Source organism: Nicotiana tabacum, chromosome 6 (genome assembly GCF_000715075.1).
Source record: "Nicotiana tabacum cultivar K326 chromosome 6, ASM71507v2, whole genome shotgun sequence".
In the NCBI taxonomy this organism is placed as follows: Eukaryota; Viridiplantae; Streptophyta; class Magnoliopsida; order Solanales; family Solanaceae; genus Nicotiana; species Nicotiana tabacum.
This window is the reverse complement of record NC_134085.1, coordinates 106,585,061-106,607,253: the sequence shown is the minus strand read 5'-3', so window position 1 is coordinate 106,607,253 and position 22,193 is coordinate 106,585,061. Positions and strand designations below refer to the sequence as shown.

The window sequence follows — 22,193 nt, the reverse complement described above, 5'->3', positions numbered from 1 at the left end:
ATTTGCTCGAGATGTCAGAGTCTCGTGCTGATAACGTGTTATAAAATAAAGACTGTAAAGTAAAGATAAGTATAGAGAGAAACTGTTATATTATTTGAATTCAAACTGATGTACATAATGAACTGAAATCTCTTCTATTTATAGAAGAAAGAAAGCTGCCGTGTAAGCTGCTACTATACCAGATATAGATAATCTTCTACTGAGAACAATGTTTATCCATAACGGAGTACTGAAAGGATAAACTTATTATACCCGATATGGATAATCTTCTATCGAGGGTAATGTTTATCCATAACTGGGTACTGAAAAGATAAGTTTATTATATCCGGTATGGATAATCTTCTACCGGGGGTAATATTTATTCATAACCGGGTACTGAAGTGATAAGCTTCTTCAGGAAGCTTATTTCCAATAGAGTACTAAATAGATAAACTTATTTACGGTGGAGTCCCATATGGATAAGCTTCTTCAGGAAGTTTATTTACAACGGAGTACTAAATGAATATCCATAATATAATATATTTATAACATGACTGGAATTCTTGGTTTTTAGAGGTAACAATCAAATAATTACACTTGAGTCTCTATTTATCTCTTCTCTTTCATACCATCCCCAAAAGTAGACCAAAGATAAACACAAAGCCCCCACCACTTGTTCTTTATAGTATTGTACCCTCCATCTTCCCAATCAGAAAGTCTCAGAATTCACAATTAGCGCTTCCAAGAATTTGATGAAGAAGGCTGCAGGGAAGAGAATAATTTTTATCATTCAATTTGCACTTGAATTGACTTAGTCCACTGCAAATTTCTAGTTATTTTGCATAACTAGCCCCATCATAGTATATTCAAAATTTCTGCCAAGAATTGGGTTATATTCTGCAATTTCCTGCTACAAATCAAACCCAAGATTAGAAATTCGAAGGTCAAGTTTGTAAATTATGGAGGTTTATCATCGTCCTTACCGGCTACTACTTGATCCCCGTCCTGTTGTCCCACCTAGCACTACTATAAGCAAACCACACCATGGCTACTCAAACGAAGCAAATTTCGACACTAATATGGTGATCATTTTAGCAGCTCTACTTTGTGCATTAATATGTGCTCTTGGTCTAAATTCAATTGTGAAATTAGCTTTGCGTTGTAGCCGGAGGTTTGCTTTCGAGTCAGAAAATGCAACGGTTGCACGCTTAGCTGCGACAGGGCTGAAAAAGAGCACGCTTAGGCAACTTCCGGTGACAGTTTATGGATCAGGAGTTAATATTCCGGCAACGGATTGTCCAATTTGTCTTGGCGAATTTATGGATGGTGAGAAAGTGAGAGTTTTGCCGAGATGTCACCATGGTTTTCATGTTAAGTGTATAGATATTTGGTTGGCTTTACATTCTTCTTGTCCGACTTGCCGACAATCGTTACTGGAACAGAACACAACGATATCCTCTGATGTAGGGGATGTTGAAACTGGATTGAGACAACAACCTTGAACTGCTGAGGAGGTTGGTTAATTTGCAGTACCTTTTTGTTTTAAGGGGAAAAAAATATACTAGAAAGGTAGGGAATTCTCCCACGTTAAAAGATTTGAGTTTTTTCCCCCTTACCTTCTCCCCTTGGCTCTTCTTTCAAGGTAGGGATAAAATGTGTGTACACATTACCTTCCCCATATTTTACATGGGGGATTACATTGGGTTTGTATTGTACCCTTTACCTCTATTTTGTGAGGGTCAGTTTTGTTCGCATATATGTTATATTTGTGTTCTTTGTCGGAAATACTAGGTTCAGCTGAACCGGATTAGGACACAGACTCCATCTGCCTCTGTTCAAATTTGTGTGTTTGCAGGACATTTGATTTATTCCAATCTTTGTACTCGTCTTTGAGTGAAAATTGCTTAACCTTTTGTATGTAGACGGTGGTCGTAGCATCACAAATTTGCATATTCTAGGCTATGTGGTGGAATTAAGGTTTTTAGCTGTTGTGTTGACCTATGTTGCTCCCAACTCTGCACAAATGTTATTGGGTGCATGTCGGATCCTCTAAAAGTAGTGTATTTTTTAAGGATTAAGTACAAGTGTAGTAGTATTTTTAGAGAGTCTACGCAATATAGGTGTTAGACTGCCAATTGGTAATCCCATGATGTTGCTCTAAGAAGATAGAAGGACCTTTTGGTGATTTGGATCGACTAAAGCAGAGTCCATTCTCCTTTCTGTTGGGTTCTTGCAATTGCAAAAGCAGAAGGGAATTAATGAATGCTATTAAATTTTGTCTGAAGCTCAACTTGATTTGGCTCTTCCACATTAATTTCACATGTCATGTTTGTTTTGTGATTCAAATATCATGATCTTTATTCTTGAACAACAATCAACACTACGTCAACTGATCAATCAGCATTCAACAGAGGGGCGGATTTATAGGCCAATATATGGGGCACATGAACTCCGTTAAACTAGGTATTTTATGTACATATTTTTAGAAATTTATCTAATATTATGTGTTGGCACCCTTGGTTGAATGTTGAGTTATTTACCTAGAGGAGCATGAATCACTTTCCACTTACTACTTTCTTTTTTCTACTTTCTTTAATGGCGCATATTTTAAAAATTCTTAGATTCGCCTCTGATTCACCAATGCTTTTTCAGGTGAGCTTCCTGAGTGGGGGCCTAATTTCATTCTTCTTTTCTCTTTTTATTTCTGTAACTAGCAGTTAGATTCTCAGAAGAAGGTACCTTGTAGAAGATGGAAACTGCAAATTTGAGCACTAAAAAGCCAATATTTTGAATCTGTGGTGTTCTAACAGCTTGAATCTCAAGTAATATACCAGCTTTTCTCTCTTCGTTGAGATGAAATTAGATTCATTGAACCTTGATCATATTCAGCAAAAGGAAGAAGAAGAAAAGTTAAAGCTATATAGGAATATCTTTTTCTTCTTTGGGTTAACCAAACTTGAGATTTGAGACTTTCTGGTCTCTCTTTGATTTGATGGGCCACATTCAGATATGTATTACTCCGTCCGTTTCAATTTATGTGAACCTATTTCCTTTTTGGTCCGTGCCAAAAAGAATGATCACTTTCCTTATTTGAAAATAATTTATCTTTATGCAATGATTTATAGCCACACAAAATATATGTGCCTTATTTTACACCACAAATTCAAAAGTCTTCTCTCTTTTCTTAAACTCCGTGCCCAGTCAAATGGGTTGCTGCCCATTTTTTTTCATTATATAGCTCTTTCTTCCCTATATTGGGCCACAGCATCTCTTTGGGTAACAAAATCTAAAGCAAGGTATCAACTGGACACTGATGCAACTTTCTCTGCGGTATTCTTGGACGTTTGATTGATCCACATTATCTATCTCCTACTAGATTGAGTTCAACTACAAAAGATTGCTGGCAAAAACTAAAATAGTGGCAAAGGAACAATCTAGAATGATGATTGAGTTGGAGGAATTCACTTTCACTAGAATTAAGATTGGATCCCTTCTCATCACTTGCCCCTAATAGCGGCCGATTTAGGGGTGACAATTTGAGTTCAAACCCATTTAATCCGTTCAATTCGTCCAATCCGCCTAGAGATTAATGGTTGGACTATAAATATTTTAGCTCATGAGTCTGTTTACGTTGAGTCCAAGTTAACCCATTATTTTTTATAGCTCATTCTGACCCATGAAATAGCGCAAATACACCCCATGAAGCTCACCCAAAACAAATAAATCTCAACCCAACTAATCTAGAAATTTATTTAGTTGCCCTAATTTTACTTTTTTTTTTTTTGTATTTTCAATTTTCTGCACCCCCTCCTCCCGCCCCCGCAAACCCCCTCAATTATATATGTATATATATATATTTTCAATTTTCTGTTTTCTGTTTTTTCTTTTTTTTGCACCACCCACCCACGCCAACCTGCAAACCCCCTCAATTTTTTTTTTTGTATTTTTAATTTTCTGTTTTTTCGTTTTTCTGTACCACCCACCCACCCCAACCTCCCACCCGCAAAATATTTTTTCAACGTACACATTTTAAATACTAATTTTTTATTTAAGAAAATATATTTTGATTCACAAAATAATATTAGTATTTATTTATCTTTTATACATAGGTGTATAAAAGGTAAAAGGCTTTGTTTATGCAAGATGAGTATGGTTCTAAAACATGAGTCAAGTTGGGCGGGTTGGGTTATGACCTATTGTTTAGCCCATCTTGACCTAGCCCATCTTAGCCCAAGTACATTTTGGATGGGTTGGGCAATGACCCATTTATTGACCTAACCCATCTTGACCCGACCAATTCAGCCAAACTCGCCCATTTACCACCCCTAGACAGATCTAACCTCAAAAGAACGCGTTCGACATAACCCAATGTTTCAGTATTGAACCTTATATATATGTGCCAAAAATAAATAAATATACGTAATAGAGTTAGCAATACATTTCATAACCCACTCTCTTAACTCATAACTCATAGATACATTCTCTAAATTATGGATCGTTTAGTCTTTTCTCGTTCTATTTTTTTGTGCTGAGGGTCCATCGGAAACAATCTCTCTACTCCTCCGAAATAGGGGTAAGGCCAGCGTACATATTATCCTCCCTTAGACCCCACTTATGGGATTTCACTGAGTTGTTGTTATACCCTTTCAGAGTCATCACATTGTACCTTTTCCAGCCATTTCCTGATAGTCTCTTGATTATTGAAAGTAAAGTTCCCTAATACCTGTAATTCAGGGTGTGCTGTACTTAGGGCCTATGGTATAGCAGGTGATTGTTGGATAGACTTGCAACAATAGCTCACGGTACTCCAAAAGAATATGAAACTGTAGGCAAAAATGAAAGCACCAAAAAATCAATTTAAGAGAAAACTAGATTTTTTTTTTTAATTATGATCTGACAGGTAACAAAATGGACTCCTGATTTATAGAATTTAGGTACAATTTTTGAGAGACAAACGCTAACTTGACCTAACTAAAACAACTTTAGTGCAAGATGAACCTGTCGATTCATTTAGACAGAAGACAGTTTTAAAAGAGAGGGTCTGGGCTACTGGCCAAAGGAAGAACAAGAAATGGTTACTGGAGTCTCTCATGTAACCATTGCATGATCATCTCTACAATATTTTCATTTTGCACTTGCATTTCAAGTCTTCTTTTCCTTGTGAAGTGAATGCAATATGTTAGTTTACGGGCAAGCAAATCAGTAAATTGAATGAGAAAAATATTACTCTATCCATCCCAATTTGTTCAATGCAGTTCGGATTTTGAGAGTCAAACTTCTCAATTTTGACCGCAAATTTGGACATATAATCTTTGAGTTTTTTGAAATAAAATTTATATATTTTTAGTCATAACGATATAACATCTTTTATCTTGTCATTTAGTGTTATCTTTTCTAGAGTGTATTTCAAGTAAAAACAACAAAAATAAATAAATAAAAGGCATCTGAATTAGACTTCAGAGGCTGCTATTTCATAGGCTTGAATCCGTTACCACTTACCCATATCCAAGATCTATGGAGCTAATTGGGTTCTATCAAACCACTACAAAGGAAAGGGACAAATTTGCTAAAGGATAATACTAGAAGGAAATACACTCCTAGTCCCCTACAGTTAACCAATGAAAGAGCATAAATTTATGACTATTTTGGAAGTAATAAAAATCAAGCTTTATACGAATTTCTCGTCTATTATGCATTTTGTCTAGTGCGCACATCTTACTTAATTGTCTTCGGGTGAAAATAATTTACCCTCCCAAATTTTGTGTTAAAAATCAAACTCCTCCCTCAACTTTAAACAATAATCATCCCCCCCCCCCCCCCATCTTATACAATACCTTTTTTGCCCTTGAATTTTCAGTTTCCTCCTCAATTTAATACTTTTTTATTACTCCCTCCGGTTCACAATAAGTGATCAATTTGCTTTTAGCACGCCCATTAAAAAAATACTAAATTCTATACAAAAATACCTACTATGACTAAACTACCCCTAATTAAACATTTAATGTGAGGAGTAAAAAACTTTTTAGGAATATGTACATAAGGGTTATTTTGTAAAAACAAATTGAATTCTTTCTTGATTACGTAACTGGACACTTATTTTGAACCAAAATGAAAAAGCAAATTGGTCACTTATTGTAAACGGGAGGGAGTAATAGTTTTATTCAGTTGAGCTACCTTTTTATCTTTGGGAGCTTTCTCGAGAGAAGTAATCTGAACAATGTTTTTTATAGAATATATAAGATCTTTTACTCCATAAGACTTAGATAATATATTTATCTTTATGATTGTTATTTTACTGTAATGCATATTAACTATGTATTAAAGTTATACCACGTTAATACATCTTCTTATGTCAAAGGATTCAAAATTTTATATACAACTAAAAAGTTTGTTTTTGTCCTATTTTCGCAGCCTAATTTTCTGGCGATGGGATTCAATTGAATCCTCTTACCTCCTTTGCTCGTAAACTTTCACTCTTATTCTCTATTGTAGATATAGATTTTTGGATTTTGATTATCATATAATTTAGATCACAGATAACCATAAGAATATTATAGAATAAATAAGTATTATATAGAGGAGGGAATTAAAAATTCAAGGGCAAAAAAGGCATTGTGCAGGATAAAGGAGGGAAAATGATTATTGTTCAAAGTTGAGGGAGGAGCTTGATTTTTAAAGCAAAGCTGGGGGATCTAAATAATTTTCACCCCAAATGTAGGATGTTCAAACTTGCACGTAAAAGTATCCAGATTATTCAATTAGTTTTGCTACTGTATCTGCTTTTGTCGTAAAAAAGAGGGAGGGCACCGGGATAGCTCATTGTTCAAGGGTGTTTTCTGATCATTAAAATTACCATATCACCATTAGCATTACAACCATAATTAGCCTAGTAAAAGTGGTTCCTAAATTGTCTGTCCTAAATACTTTATTTGCAAATATAGGAGGAATTGCTAAAATTCTAAGCCTATCAAAAAACTTTTCCAAATCAGCGAATCAGCGACCCTGTTCTGCTCCATGTAGCAGTGTTTGGGCACTAGGTTCCCAAACCTAGACATCAATGACCCGCATTCATCAATTAAAGAGCTGTAAAATTTTATATCATGTATGAAACATGTTAATTACCTCGGCTGATTCTGAAACAATTTCCGGAGGAGCCAAGTAATTTTGAACTGCAATTTGAAAAACCTTGCATAAGAGCAATTAGTTCAGTAATAGTGTTTGTAACATTCAAAATTCTTTTCATGAAGCCTATGATCCGGTCACCATTATCATTATCAGATCAACCACGAGAAATACCAAGTCTCAGGGGCGGCTCAATGGATTTTATGGCCTAAGGCGAACCATATTGAGAGGACCTTAAATTTATTCTATAAAAATTTTACACTAACCAAAAAATTTGCTTTCTAAATACCAAATTAATCAGTTAATTAAGACAACAAGTAGTGAATTTTAAAAAAAAATATAGGAAGAAGAGCACAAAGAACAAAGTGGTGGATTATCGGATATTGAGGTCTAGAACTCAAAGTGAAAACTTTGATTTGGCTATCATCACAATTAAAAAAAAAAGAAATTAACGTACATAACATAACAACTTAAGTTTTGAGCATTGACGGTATCAAAAATATATACTCCTTCTATCAATTTAAACGATAATTGTAGTTTATTTTATTAATTAGTAGCACTTATTGGTTAATATCTAAAATAAAATGTAAATAACCTAATATAATATGTTGAATTACATTAAAAGAAAATCGGTACATGAATACTTTTGTGTTCATGCAATTTCAGAGAAGATTGCAAAAGAATTCATTAAAAAGAAATTCATTATGCTGTCGAATGATAAAATTAAAATTGAAGAGTGAAGCAAATATACTAATTAATGAGTGAGAAAATTACTATAATTTATGAACTTATTGATATAAAATAACCTCAATCAAATAATAAAAAAATATATCGTACGTAATACTTTTCTTTATAATAATTATTTATATAAATTATATAGTATATAGTAGTAATAATAACAATAACAGTTTAAAGTAAATTTTGGGCCAAACTTATTTTCGGAGCCTAAGACAATGGCCTCACTGGCCAAGCTTTTAGAGCCGCCCCACTCTCATGAAAAGTTCTCTGATATGAATCTCCATTCGATTCGAAATAGTAGTCATCTAATAGAAATACATAGAGTTTTTACGACATAAGATCATATCTGTACCATTCAAAAAACTCTCTTGAGATTAATTCGAACAATATTAGGGACTTACTGGGAAGCTCAAGTTTTTGGGGCTTGTGCGGAAGAACTGATGTCTCGAGGTCTGTGGAGAAGTAGCGTAGTTAGGGGTTGGAGCACGGGCACGTGAACGCATGCTCCTCTCTCTATTCCATGTATAATAATACTCTTTTCGGTTCAAAATAAATGATTTTTATTTGTTTTACACATATTAAGAAATTCACTTTTTAATATTAATTAGTAATGAAATTGACTATATTAACCTTTACTATCTCTTCACATAAATACTCTTAACACATACTCCAACATTAATTACTCCAAGGGCAATGTAGGAAAAAATAATTCATTCATTCTTGAAATCTGGAAAAATCACTTATTTTGTACCATAAGAAAAAAATCAAAAAATCACTTATTTTGGACCGGAAGGAGTATTATATTTCTTTAACTTTATGTAAATATACATGTATGCACCCAAACTCAAAAAGTCATATGGTTCAATGATTATTAGGCGCACTTCAGTTTATAGGCATATCTAGTGTCGCCTATTGTGCTTTAATCATGTTTTTTTTTCTTTTTCTATTTGGTTTATTAATTCAGAATCCCCGAGCCTAACACATTGAAATTCTTTGTTATACGTTTGTCATCATAATAGAAGTGGAAGATGTAGCATCATGGTTCAATGATCTCATCATTTTTTTTATATGAAGTATAAGTATATATGTTAAAAATCACTAAAATTGTAAGTAAAAAAATAATAATTTTAACCTATAATTTCTAAATGGTAATAAATTCATGATAAGAACCTAAAGATTGAATCCCTCGAATATAAATTCTAGATTCACCTTGTTGTAATAGTGCATCCATCTTCTTGAAATCTTGGATCCACCTTGCTTGAGCATTGCCCTAACTATTTACTATTTACTGATTTATGTGATCGATCATCTATCGGGAAAGGAAAACTCACTCTTTTTGAACTATCACTCAATATGCTTGATAAACTTTTTAACGAGAGCATAAGGACATTTACCCTGTTTAGGAACATGAAGGTATGAACCTTCTCCATAGTCCATACCATCAAATACGTGTATGGGCTAAAATTACCATATATATGTAGACCAAGTCGACATTAAGGGAACATTCGAAGGCTGCCACGTGTCATCAACAAGATATAATGACTTGGCTTCTAAAGTTCGATGTCATGAGAAAACAACATGTCGTCGGCGAGGTCGAGGTGGTTCATCAGAGGACGAAGATGACGAGCTTAAAACACACACGCCTAAACTCACTAGTCAAAGATAATATAGTATAATATCATATCCACAGGATTGGAGTTAAACAATATTATTGTAGTGCGTAGCTAGATTGCTATCCAGGAGAATCGACACTTAAGATTAACAACCAAAGTTAACTAAGAATCTAGATATAATTGACTATGACAATCGCAACAAAAGTAAGCAAGGAAGGTATGAATGGGAGAAAATAGGGGTTGATTGGATAGGAGTAAGATAATTATCTGGGATATAACTCTAGTTAATTCACTTCTAATATTCAAGTGAGTATCTCGAATTCACTCAATTATTAGTTCAAACTTTTAGTAGAAACTCCTCTCTTGATTAAGTCTCAACCTCACAATATGAACTAATTTACGCTCAGTGAAAATATGCAAGAATTCGTAGTGGATTGGTCTTTAGGACCACAGTCCTATGTGGGATACACTCCTTCTCTCTAGGACTGCTGTGAATAGTAACGTCGTCACTATTCAAACGCCATAACTTCGGCGTCCGGCGGTGGAATTTCATCAATTTGGTATCAAAAGAAACATCTACTCTTTGTGCACGAACCCTAATTGGTTTCATCCTCAAATTCACAGTCAAACGAAACAAATCTGGAAATTTATTGCGCGATTACTGTAGCACACAGATTTTTTCCAGATTTTGTCGTTAATTTCTTCCTCACGTTAATGATAAGGTGACTTTTTGAGAAGCCATGGATCCTGTCGTCTCTCCCCAGCTCCAAGCTGTGGGAGAGTCTATCCAAATCTGTAAAGAAACACGTCCAAATCACAATACAAAAGAGTCATATCTATCGCAGCTACAAGGTAAGAAATCTGCCACAGTTTCGTCAAAAAACGAATTGATTCCTGTTAACATTGTTCATAGAGAACCAACCATTGAATTCACCATGGAGGAGGTTAACAGTTTCACCATCGAAGAAGGGCTTCTCCAAGCAGTCATCATCAAGTTTTCATATGGAAAACCAGAGTTGCACGAGTTTAGAAAGATATTTGCGAAACAGTTCGACATTAAAGGCTATTGCAACATCGGACAGCTTGAATTTCGCCATATTCTAGTAAGATTTGATTTGTTTGATGATTATGTCCAGTTTATATCAAGGTTTAATGGATACATTAATTCTAAAGGAGAAGAATTCTTCTTCAGAACATTTCCCTGGACGTTAGGTTTTAATCCTAGAGAAGAAACATCGAAGTCAATTGTGTGGATTTCGTTCCCAGACCTACCGCCCAATTTCTTTTTGCAAAAAAATTGTTATTGTCGATCGCCTCAGCAGTAGGGAAACCATTTGCTGTTGACAAGGCGACGCAGGATCATACTAGGCCAAGTGCTGCGAGAGTTAAGGTTTTGCTAGACCTTTTGGACAAACTTCCTAAGAAAATTAAGATTCACATCGTCGATAATGTTTCTGGGAAGTAAGTGGAGTTTCATCAACAGGTGGTATATGATAACCTCCCAAAGTATTTCACTTGTTGCAAGCATCAAGGACATGACGAAAAGGTGTGTCGACTTATGAAAGATCAAACTGGTAAGGAGGTGAGAGTAGAGGATATAACAACTGGCAGTAATATGCCTGGTAAAGAGGTAACCAATTTTGACAAGTTGCAAGGAGATGCTAGGGAGTTTTTGAATGCTAAAAGAGTTGGCCAAAGTCTTGTGGAAATAGTAGAAAACAAAACCAGAGACGGGCAACAACAGGTATTGAAATTTAACTCTAATGAAGAGAAAAAAATTATGGCTAATGCAGAACAAGAGCAGGCTGGAGATATGAGTACTGCTGCTGGTGTTATTGGAAATACAACAGCACCACATGCTACTGCTCCTGTGGTGCCAGAAGTGTTAATGCTTGACAAAGGACCTCCTAAACCTTCAAGAGATGTCCCTGCTTCTATTGTGTTTGGTAGAATGTACATAGCTACTGCTGGAGCCTTGCAAAATGCTGCTGATCTAAATTCTGTGAGTGTATAGGTTGGAAAAGTTACGACTGGTAGGGCAGCTGAACAAGAAACAACTGCTGTTGGTTCTAAGCTGGAGGAAAATGTTGATCGACTTCCTGTTGGGATTTCTAATCCTAATAGTCAACAAGAAATAGGAGTGGATGGGCAGGATCGTCAAAGGGATATGGATTCATCAGTTGGTAAACTTAATAGGCAAGGAGAGGTTCTGAATCAAGCAAACACTGGTGATCGAGTTGCTGCAAAAGCTAATGGAGATTTGAATAAGGAAAAGGCTGACCAACAAAGATCTGGTGAAGGGAAAGGCATACCTGCTGTCTCAAGGATGTCTGCAGCTACTAGTTGTGCACTGAAGCCTACCTTAGATTTTTCTAACAAACATGGGCAGCCTAGGCATGGGTCTGGTATTTTGCAAGCTATTAATTCTAGTTTGGATGCTTCTACTACTGGTTTAGAGACTGCAGCTGCTAAGGCAATGGCCAACCAAATAGGTCTACTGTCCAGCAGTGGAAAAGAAGAACAAGACAGTGAGAATTTGACTATGGATGTGGGTATTCAACAGCAGGCTTCAAAGAAAAATGGTGTGGAAGAGTTATCGGGCAAGGCTCACAGCTCTAATATTCCTACATTGCATTTTTCCAGCCCTCACGTCGAACAAATAATTAAAGAGGCCCATATTGCAATGATGATGCATACAAATATGGTTAAACAACCAATGGTCACATTGAACAACTCAGTTTATGAAGTGCCATCACAGTCTCTGGATACAAGTCAAATTGTAATAACACCTACACCTATTATGCAGCAGCAGCAAAATGTTATAAGCACCACAACCGTTACTCATTCTGGGCAGCAATAGCATAGTACAAACAGTTCAGAAGCTATCTCAGAAGCGGGTAAATCTATTGCACAGCAACACAAAGGTGCAGGCACTCAAGGTGAATATCTACCAAATGCAGGATAGCAGCATCCTATAAGTTTCATAGCTGGATAGCAGAAGCATACTCCAGGCAGTCCACCACAACAGCGACATCACACTTTAGGTGATGCAACAGTAGAATTGGACAGTGTTAAATGTTCAGGTGAGATTTCAAACATTGCTTTGATTTCAAACCATGACCGGGCTCTATTGGATGCTTTGACCAGTCCAAAACCTCATAGATGTGCATACTCAAGTAGCTCGAAAACGACTAAACAAAAGCAGAAAGGTTCAGTGGCAAAGAGGCAAGAACCTTGCAGTGCAAAGAGAAGAGGCATGAACCATTATGGATGGTTACACAACAAGAAACTAATCAAAAACTAGAGGTCAATTTACGTGTTGCTATTTCAGACGAAGCAGAAGAAGATGAATTGATTGAATCATGCCCGGAAAGGGCGGCTACAATTGGAGATTTGCAAAGTGAAAAGAAGGAGACCCAAGAAATAACACTCAGGCAACTCCCAATGAGAGCGGCAAAGCAAAAAGGGGTTGCCCCCTCCACATCTACGAGGTGCAATAGATCTGAGAAGAAATGAAGAACTTTGAAGATTATTTGAAGACTGTTATAGAGGATTTTAAGGAAGTTCAAATTGAACAACTCACAAGTTTGACAAATGAAGGGCAAGACTCAAATTTCTACATTGTTTTAGTTTATCATTTTCAAAGCATCATCACTTGTAATAGCGTCATAGAGTGTGTTATAAACTCTATGGCGATCATAAAGTACTTGGTACTTTCAAGATCCTATTTTTTACATGCTTGTTAGAAGATGAGGCTTTTTTCTTTTCTTTGCCTCAATAGGATTAGTAAAGTAAGGTTTAGCCCGGTTTCTGTTGCCTTGGTCCGATGCCTTTGGAAAATATCCACTCGGCTATGAGATTATATGCCCTCGTGAGACTTTGCTGACAGCTACATCATGAATCCTCTACATGAGGCTGCCATCATAAGGCAATGTGAGGAGCAAAGGAGTGATTATATAGCCAAGGCATATGGGTAACAATACCGGTGCTATTGTCCCCCTTATTTCTACTTTTCCGAATTGTTGTATTTTCTTTACTTTTATTAATAAAAAACTAGCCCTAGGCGCTTGCCTAGCGGATTGCCAAAAAAAAGATTGGTCTTTAGGAGAAACTCTTTCGATTATCCTCCTAACTCGGTTTAATCAACAATTCAACTAACCTCTTTCGATTACTAAGAAGAATTAATGAATTCAACCAACAAGATAATGCAAAAACATGTTAAGTTATGCCTCTCTCGATTACATGTACATGTGAATATAGATGCAACAATTAAAACACCCAAAACGATTCAATACATAAGAACTAGAGTTAATATCCACAAATAATCATCAAAACACCAAATCCATCAATCTGTAAAGAGAACTAATCCATAGATGTAGAGTAATTCATCATAAATATAAAGAAAAGCATAAAACGATCCAAACTCTTGTCTTGAGTGAGGATTTAATGATGAATTTCTTGTTCATTCGCTTCTCCACTTCCTCCTTAGCCTCCTTAGGTCTTAGTTGTGTCAAAAGTCCCAAAATAACGTTTTCATATATTTATACTAAGTAGGGTCGGACCAGACGAAAACACCTTCTTCTACACGAAATAGGACAAATACTTTGTAAAATATGCATAGGCGCGCCGCATGGGGAGATGCGCCATGCGGGGTATTAGTGGGGATTTCCAAAGAGTTGATTTCAAATAGACAGTAGGCACGCGCCGTGCCAGTTCAATTTTCTTAGAGTCTAGCTTTTGCTTCGATTTTGATATCCAGACTTGGTCCTCGACCCTCGGACGCAATCCCAGTTTAATCCCTTGGGCTTTTACTTAGACTTCAAAGCTCCAAATAGCTCAAATTCATTATGTAATATCTATATAGCTCGGAATCCTCCTGCAAGGCATAATACACATAATTAGTGCAAAACACTAGTGATTAAAGCTCAAATCAATTAAAGTGCAGCAATTAGAGTGTAATAAGCGAGTAAAACACGAGATTATAGCCTACCATCAATACCCCACACTTAAACCATTACTCGTATCCTCTGGTGTCATCTTCATCAACGGGCCTCCAGCTGCATTGCTCAATGTTCTACGTGAGGCCGGTGTCAACCCATCCCAAAAATCGTGAAGTTGCATCTAGAGTTCAATCCTGCTATGTTGACACTTTCGCACTAATTCCTTGAACCTCTCCCACACTTCAAACACAATTTCAGTATCTTTCTAGCAGAAGTTATGAATTTCTCTTCTAAACTTGTCCGTTTTAGCTGAGGAGAAATATTTATCAAGAAATTTTCTGGTCATCTCCTCCCATGTTCTAATTGATCCCTGGGTCAAGCTTCGAAGCCACTATTTTGCATCGACTTCGAGAGTGAAGGAGAATACCCTTTAAGTAAACTGCATCTTATGACACACCATTGTATTGAAAGGTGTTCATAATCTCCTCGAAGTCCATTAAATGGTTGTTTGGATCTTTGTTTGGCTTTCCTCTGAAGCCACAACAGTTTTGAAGGGTTTGGAGCAACCCTTGCTTCAACTCAAAATTATTAGCCACAATTGGAGGTGGTCTAATACTTGATAACCTTTGCTTGTAAACCAGTCTAGCATAATCACCCAGTGGTTGCCCAGCACCGAGAGCTATAATTCCGAATTGGTCTGCACCCAAAGGTAGATTCTGAGCAATTCTCCAAGCTCTCTCCTCTTCATAGATAAGTTGCGCATTTCGAAGAGCTGTCTCCTCAGCATCCCGTGCAACTTTTTCTCTTTGCTGGCTGCCTCTCTTGCATCCAAATCAACATTATCACCATCTCCAGCCATAATTTCCTTGGCTGGGGATTGACCAACCTTCTCTACATTCTCGAAGAGAGTTCTTTCCTTCCTCAACTGTCGCATTTGTTTCTCAATTTTTGGTTCGTATGGTAGCACTTGCTTCCCAGAAGATCGAGTCATGCACAAATTTTACCTGTAGCCTGTGCACAGTTAAAGAACACCAAGCGTAAAAAGGGAAAAATAAAAGAAATTCCTAATTTAGCACTACAAACTAGTTATAACACTATTGATTACCAATCCTTGGCAACGACACTAAAATTTGACGAGCTTAAACCATACACCTAAACATGCTCACTAGTCAAAGATAGTATAGTATAATATCGTATCCACAGAGATTGGAGGTAAACAGTAATATTGTAGTTCGTAGCTAGATTGCTATCCAGGAGAATCAACAATTGAGAATTATGTGATTAACAACTAAAGTAAACTGAGAATCTAGATCTAATTGACTATTACAATTACAACAAAAGTAAGCAAGGAAGATATCAATGGGAGAAAATAGGGGTTGATTGGATAGGTGCAAGATAATTGTCTGGGATTTAACTTTGGTTAATTCACTTCTAGTGTTCAAGTGAGTATCTCGAATTCACTCAATTAGTAGTTCAAACGTTTAGTAGAAACTCCTCTCTCAATTAAGTCTCAATCTCACAATATGAACCAATTTACGCTCGGTGAAGATATGCTAGAATTCGTAGTGGATTGGTCTTTAGGAGAACCTCTTTCGATTATCCTCCTAACTCGGTTCTAATCAACAATTCAACTAGCCTCTTTCGATTACTAAGAATAATTTATGAATTCAACCAACAAGATAATGCAAAAACATCACAAGTTATGCCTCTCTCGATTACATGAACATGTGAATATAGATGCATAAAACACCCAAAACGATTCAATACATAAAAACTAGAGTTAATATCCATAAAAAATCATCAAAACACTAAATCCATCAATCCCTAAAGAGAACTAATCCATAAATATGGAGTAATTCATCACAAATATAAAGAAAAGCATAAAACGATCCAAACTCTTGTCTTGATTGAGGATTGAATGTTGAATTTCTTGTGCTTTCGCTTTTCCACCTCCTCCTTAGCCTCCTTAGGTCTTAGTTGTGTCAAAAGTCCCAAAAATAACATTTTCCATGTATTTATACCAAGTAGGGTCGGGCCCAGATGAAAACACCTTCTCCTGCGCGAAATAGGACAAATACTCTGTAATAATTGCACAGGCGCGCCGCATTGGGAAACGCACAATGTAGGACATTAGTGGAGATTTCTAACAGACGACAGGATTTTACACAGTTGCGGGGCACAACACACACTGGTTTATTTTTCTCAGAGTTCGGCTTGCTTCGGTTGTGACATTCAGACTTGGTCCTCGACCCTCGAGCGCAATCCTATGGGCATTTACTCAGAATTCAAAGCTCTCAATAGCTCAAATTCATTCTGTGATATCTACATAGCTCGGAATCCTCCTACAAGTCATAAAACACACAATTAGTGCAAAACACTAGCGTTTAAAGCTCACACTCAGTTAAAGTGCAGTAAATTATAGTGCAATAAGTGACTAAAACACGATATAAAGACGAGGACGAGCACTCCCTTTATTAAAGCTAACGGCTAGTTTTGTGATTATGGTTCCCCAAAGAATATTCCAGTAAATATTCCTCCCAGTTGTACTATTTAGTGTTTTGTGACCCATTTACTCTTATAAATAGAAAGATATGTAGTTATAGAGGGGATGGGACATTCATTGTAAGAAAAGAAGACATTGACATTCTTTGAGGATTCTTCCTTTATCATATACATACAAAGCTCACATTTTCCTCACATCTTTATCTACCCTTCTCTCACGATCCAAGGAGTATCCGAATATTCAAAGGCTTATTATTATCTATCATTGTCAGAAAAATCATTGGAAAATCTCACCCTTTTCAGATGACCTCCACCTATTTATTTACTTAAATGCCATTTATCGTTGTTTATTGCTTTCTTCCATATTCTTTAATCATTGATCATATCATTATTGTTGTCATTTATTGCTACTCAATAGCATACGTGAGATCTTATTACAAAAACATTTGGTCTATCTTTAAGATATTAATATTGGCTAAGATTAACACTACTTAATTAGATTTGATTGTAAAAATCTAGATCTAAATTTTGGGTCATACAGTTTGGCGCCATCTATAAGGATCTTCTCAGCCAATCTTTTAAGTTTCTATTTAGACTCGTAACTCACATTACTTGCTAATCTAACAGACCATAAAGTTTATCTTTTTTCTCTATGCGTACAAAAATTTCCATGATAGGTGACCAAGGAAAAGGAATGAAGGCAATAGATAATGTTCCCCTCTACCTCACATATGTCATCAATGGAGGCTATGACACCCAGGATTAGGATGTAAAGCCCACAACCTCACCCAGACGAGAAAGATCGCATGCACTTTTCTGCAGCACAACAAAACCAAACGGGAAAAGGGCCTCCACATCCACTGGAGAGGGGACGCCACCCGCTATGAAAAAGTTCATTGAAGCATGGATTATTGATACTCTGGTCAGCGTACTCAGTAAACAGGCCCCATGCACGACCACATAAATCACAAGGGTCTATGCAGCACGATGCATGAATCAACAAGATGACCAATCAGACCCTTCGACTTCAGGTCTTACTCACACTATTACTGACAGTGCAGGTGAAAACATCCTTGCCGCCGTGTTGAAAAGAATGGAAGAGATGGAAAATGAGAACAGGGCGATCATGGATCAAATGAAAGAGCACTAAGAACAGGTAGACAAAATACCAAGTGCTCCCAAATTATTACCAAAAAGAGATGCCGGCAGATTTGTGGAACAACCGTATAGAGAAGAAACGGCTCCATGCACCATACCAAAGACCTTCAAGTTTCCCCAATATCTCAGAATCTACGACGGGATGACAGATCCTAAAGAACATGTAACCCACTACGTCACTACCGTGAAAGGCAATGACCTCACCAAAGAGCATGTGTCTTCCATCTTGCTGAAAATGTTCTGTGAGACTCTCATTGGAGCAGAATTGATGTGGTACTCACAACTGCCAACTTATTCCATAGAAACGTTCGAAGAGATGACCAATAAGTTCGTCATGCCGGGGCCACGAAAGTTGAGATAAGGATAAACTATATCTTTGCCATCAAACAATCATTAGGAGGGCGATTGAGGGACTTCCTCGCCCGATTCAACAGGGTTAGGATGACCTTGCCAAACATCTCCGAAGGAATGGCTGTGGAAGACTTTCAAAATGGGTTGAGTAGATAGGGTTCAAGGGAAACTAGAAAGCTACTGAGTCGCTTAATGAAGTACCCACCATTCACTTGGGACAAAATCCATAATGCCTACTATTCCAAGGTCAGAGTAGATGACAATGACCTCAATGGACCAACTTGACGACTCACTTCGGCATAATCCGAGCCCAGGAAAGAATGCAGGAATAATACAAGGAGAGACCATCGGGTATCATAGCCAGGCAGGGAATGACACCAGCCCTATGTCAGGACACCTATTCCCTCATTTCACTATGAAGACAGCCCGTTTAGGCTAAGGTTAGACACTTATAGGAACGGTCGAGGTATACCCCATTTACTATCTGCTCAAAACTTTTGTGTGTCACCTACAGAGGTGGTATATGCTCTTGAGAATCTTGGAATAGAAGTAAAATGACCACCAAAGATGAGATCCGACCTAGGCACCAGAAAATTAGACGCCCTTTGTGAGTTTCACCAAAAATGTGGACAAAAAAACAGAAGATTGCATCGCTGTTAGACTAGAGGTAGTAAATATTTTGCAGCAAGGGCATCTCAAGGAACTACTCAGAGACAAAGGCATGAACACTTTAGTGAGGGATCGAGAACACCTAGATCCACCCAAGCTGCCTTCGCTAGCCCGCATCACCAACGTGATTTTTGGTGGCAGTGATCACGCTTCTATCAACGACATCAAATTCACCGCCACCCACAAGCTCAAAATATCGATCACCACGAATGGCATGACGGATTAGAACAAAGTAGCTTCTTCTATGAGTCAGATGCTGACGGTTTGACTTTCTCTCAAATGACGCACTTGTTATTACTTTACAAATTTTAGATACTGATATTGAAAGAATTTTGGTAGATGGTGGAAGTGGAGCGTGCATCATCCATCCCCGAGTCCTCACACAAATGAGACTCGAGGATAAGATAGTGCCACGCTACATCACACTAACCGATTTTAATAATGTAGTTGAACAGACTTTAGGAGAGATCACACTCCCCGTCCTCATAGGTGGAGTGACTCTAGAGACAACATTCCATATCATTGACCAGGACACCACGTGCAACGCCATCGTGGGACTGCCATGGATACACTCTATAAGAGCCATCCCCTCTAGCTTATGCCAAGTGATCAAATTTCCTACACCTAAGGAAATATTCAGCATACAAGGGGAGCAATGTACATCTCGGGAGTGCTGTCGAATCACCATGGACGACACAATAACTCAACAAAAGAAAGAAAAGGAAAAAGAAGCATAACAATCAACAGGGTCGAGGTTGACACAAGCCGAAGCCAAAGAAGTCATCATGGAACAAGAGATGGTCGAAGCCGCAAACTCAACTATAGAAAACCTCGACCCCCTCTAGCTAGATCATAACAACCTTAGCAAAAAGGCCTATATCGGCTGCAAACTCTGAGACCCAGGTAAATTTAGTCAATTCTTAGTAACTCACATGGATCTATTTGCCTTTAGTCATACAGCCAGGCATCCCTAAAGAAATTGCCATGCACAGGTTGAATGTCGACCCATTCTACTCCCAGTAAGAAAGGTCCGACCAATGTTCAACCCCGCAATCAATGAGGCCGTCCATGAAGAGGTAGAAAAGCTATTGGCCAACGGGTATCAGAAGTTAAAGTACCCCAAATGTATTGCCAATGTGGTTATAGTTAAAATGAAAAACAGAAAATGAAGGATATATGTGGACTTCACAGACCTGAACAAATCATGCTTAAAGGATTCATTCCTATTGCCACACATCGACCAACTCATTGACGCAACAGCAGTAGACAAGCTGTTAAGTTTTATGGATGCCTACTTAGGTTACAACCAAATACTCATGGAAGAAGATGGCCAAGAAAATACTACGTTCATTACCCATAAGGGAACATATTGTTATAAGGTCATGCCATTCGGGTTGAAGAACGTAGGGGCTACCTATCAAAGGTTGGTCACAAAAATATTCAAAGATCAACTCGGCAAAACCATGGAGGTATATGTCAATGATATGTTGGTCAAGTTCGTAAAGGCATAGGATCACATCGACCACCTAAAGGAAGCCTTTGATATACTAAGAAAATTTAGAATGAAACTAAACCCCGAGAAATGCACGTTTGCATAGGCTCGGGGAAATTTTTGGGCTTTTTGATATCACAGTAAGGGATTGAGGTCAACCCAGATCAAATTAAGGCTATTGACGAGATACCAGAACAACTAACCACTAAGAAGCAAGTCTAGAGACTGACCAGTCAAATTGTCGCCCTGTTCAAATTCATCTCACGGTCATCCGACATGTGTCATAGGTTTTTTACTGTACCCAAAAAAGAAAACGGTCTTGACTGGATGCCCGAGTGTGTGCAAGCATTGTAGGAACTGAAGCAATACCTATTGCCACCACCCTTGCTCTCAAAATCCGAACTTGAGGAGCGCCTCCTCGTTTATCTCACCATCTTGGAAGTAGCGATAAGTGGGGTCCTGGTTTTGGAAGATAAGGGTACGTAATCTCCAATTTATTATATTAGTAGAACACTTGTCGACGTCGAGACAATGTACCCTCACCTCGAGAAACTAGCCCTGGCCCTAGTCGTAGCTTCACAAAAGCTCAAGCCATACTATCACTGCCACCTGATCTCGGTTGTCACCACCTTTCTTTTAAGAAGCATATTACACAAACCCAAGTTGTTGGTAGGCTAGCCAAGTGGGCCATTGAATTAAGTCAGCACAACATCACTTATCAGCCTCGCACGACAATAAAGTCACAAGTGCTAGCCGACTTCGTCGTAAACTTTAGCGCAAAAGTAATACTTGAGGCTAAAAAAGAAGCCACTCAAGCTTCTCTTGAAACACGTGACCTTTGGGTCCTACATACTGATGGCACATCCAATGTATACGGATCCGGACTGAGGTTGTATTTACAGGAATGAGACTAACACCTCAAGTACGAGGCGAAGCGATTGAAGCTCCATTTTACTGGGACATTCCAAATCAAAGAGCAGAGGTTGCAGAAGTACAAGACCGAGATCTATAGATTGCTGACCAATTTCGACGAATGCCAGCTCGACCAAATTCCACGAACTCAAAACATCGATGCAGATGGTCTCGCCAAATTGGCCGCTTTCACCAAAAGCATAACTCCCAGGGATAAGAGTGTAGTTCATCTCCTTAGTTCGGAACACATCGAGGTAAATCTATAACCTTTTAAATTGGTACTAGCGCAATTGTAAACTACAAAAAGAAATCCAAAAAGCTAAGGATGCAGGCCGCCAGGTACAACCTTCTTCATAATGACTTGTATAAGAGAACGTACGACGGCCCCTTGGACAAATACTTACGCCCGAACCAAACCCAACGCGTTCTTGAGCACTTGTCAGGTGCCTCATACATGTCGGATGTTATTGGCCCACCATGAAAAAAGACGCCCTAGAATTTGTGAAGAGATGCGAGCACTATCAAAGATACGCCCTAATAATCCACCAAGCAAGCAAACACCTCTATTCCGTCACCTCTCTATGGCCTTTCATTAAATGGGGAATGGACATCCTGGTACCACTTCCGCTGGGACGAGATAATGTAAAATTCCTTTTTGTTTTAACTGACTATTTCTCTAAGTGGGTGGAAGTAGGAGCATTCGCCCAAGTTCGTGAG

The 22,193-nt window shown here is 37.8% G+C and overlaps 1 protein-coding gene across 4 annotated transcripts; it reads left to right on the top strand.

The window, feature by feature from the left end:
• The first annotated feature begins 558 nt into the window (after window positions 1-558).
• Window positions 559-3,114, top strand: LOC107768285 (RING-H2 finger protein ATL74-like). 4 transcript variants are annotated; one of them, XR_012710605.1, is made up of 3 exons: window positions 559-1,493; window positions 2,391-2,442; window positions 2,697-3,114. XR_012710605.1 is itself a non-coding variant. In XM_075255084.1 (2 exons), the coding sequence occupies exon 1, from the start codon at window positions 939-941 to the stop codon at window positions 1,479-1,481; it is 543 nt and encodes a 180-aa protein (XP_075111185.1). In that variant the 5' UTR covers window positions 559-938; the 3' UTR covers window positions 1,482-1,493; window positions 2,391-2,690. The 4 variants fall into 4 exon arrangements, 2 of the variants coding, with proteins under 2 accessions (XP_075111185.1, XP_075111186.1); XR_012710606.1 differs by having other exon boundaries at window positions 2,694-3,114; XM_075255084.1 differs by lacking the exon at window positions 2,697-3,114 and having other exon boundaries at window positions 2,391-2,690.
• Window positions 3,115-22,193: the final 19,079 nt, after the last annotated feature.

Coding starts and splice junctions, on each gene's coding strand:
- LOC107768285 (XM_075255085.1), top strand. CDS start 939: ATGGAGGTTTATCATCGTCCTTACCGGCTACTACTTGATCCCCGTCCT.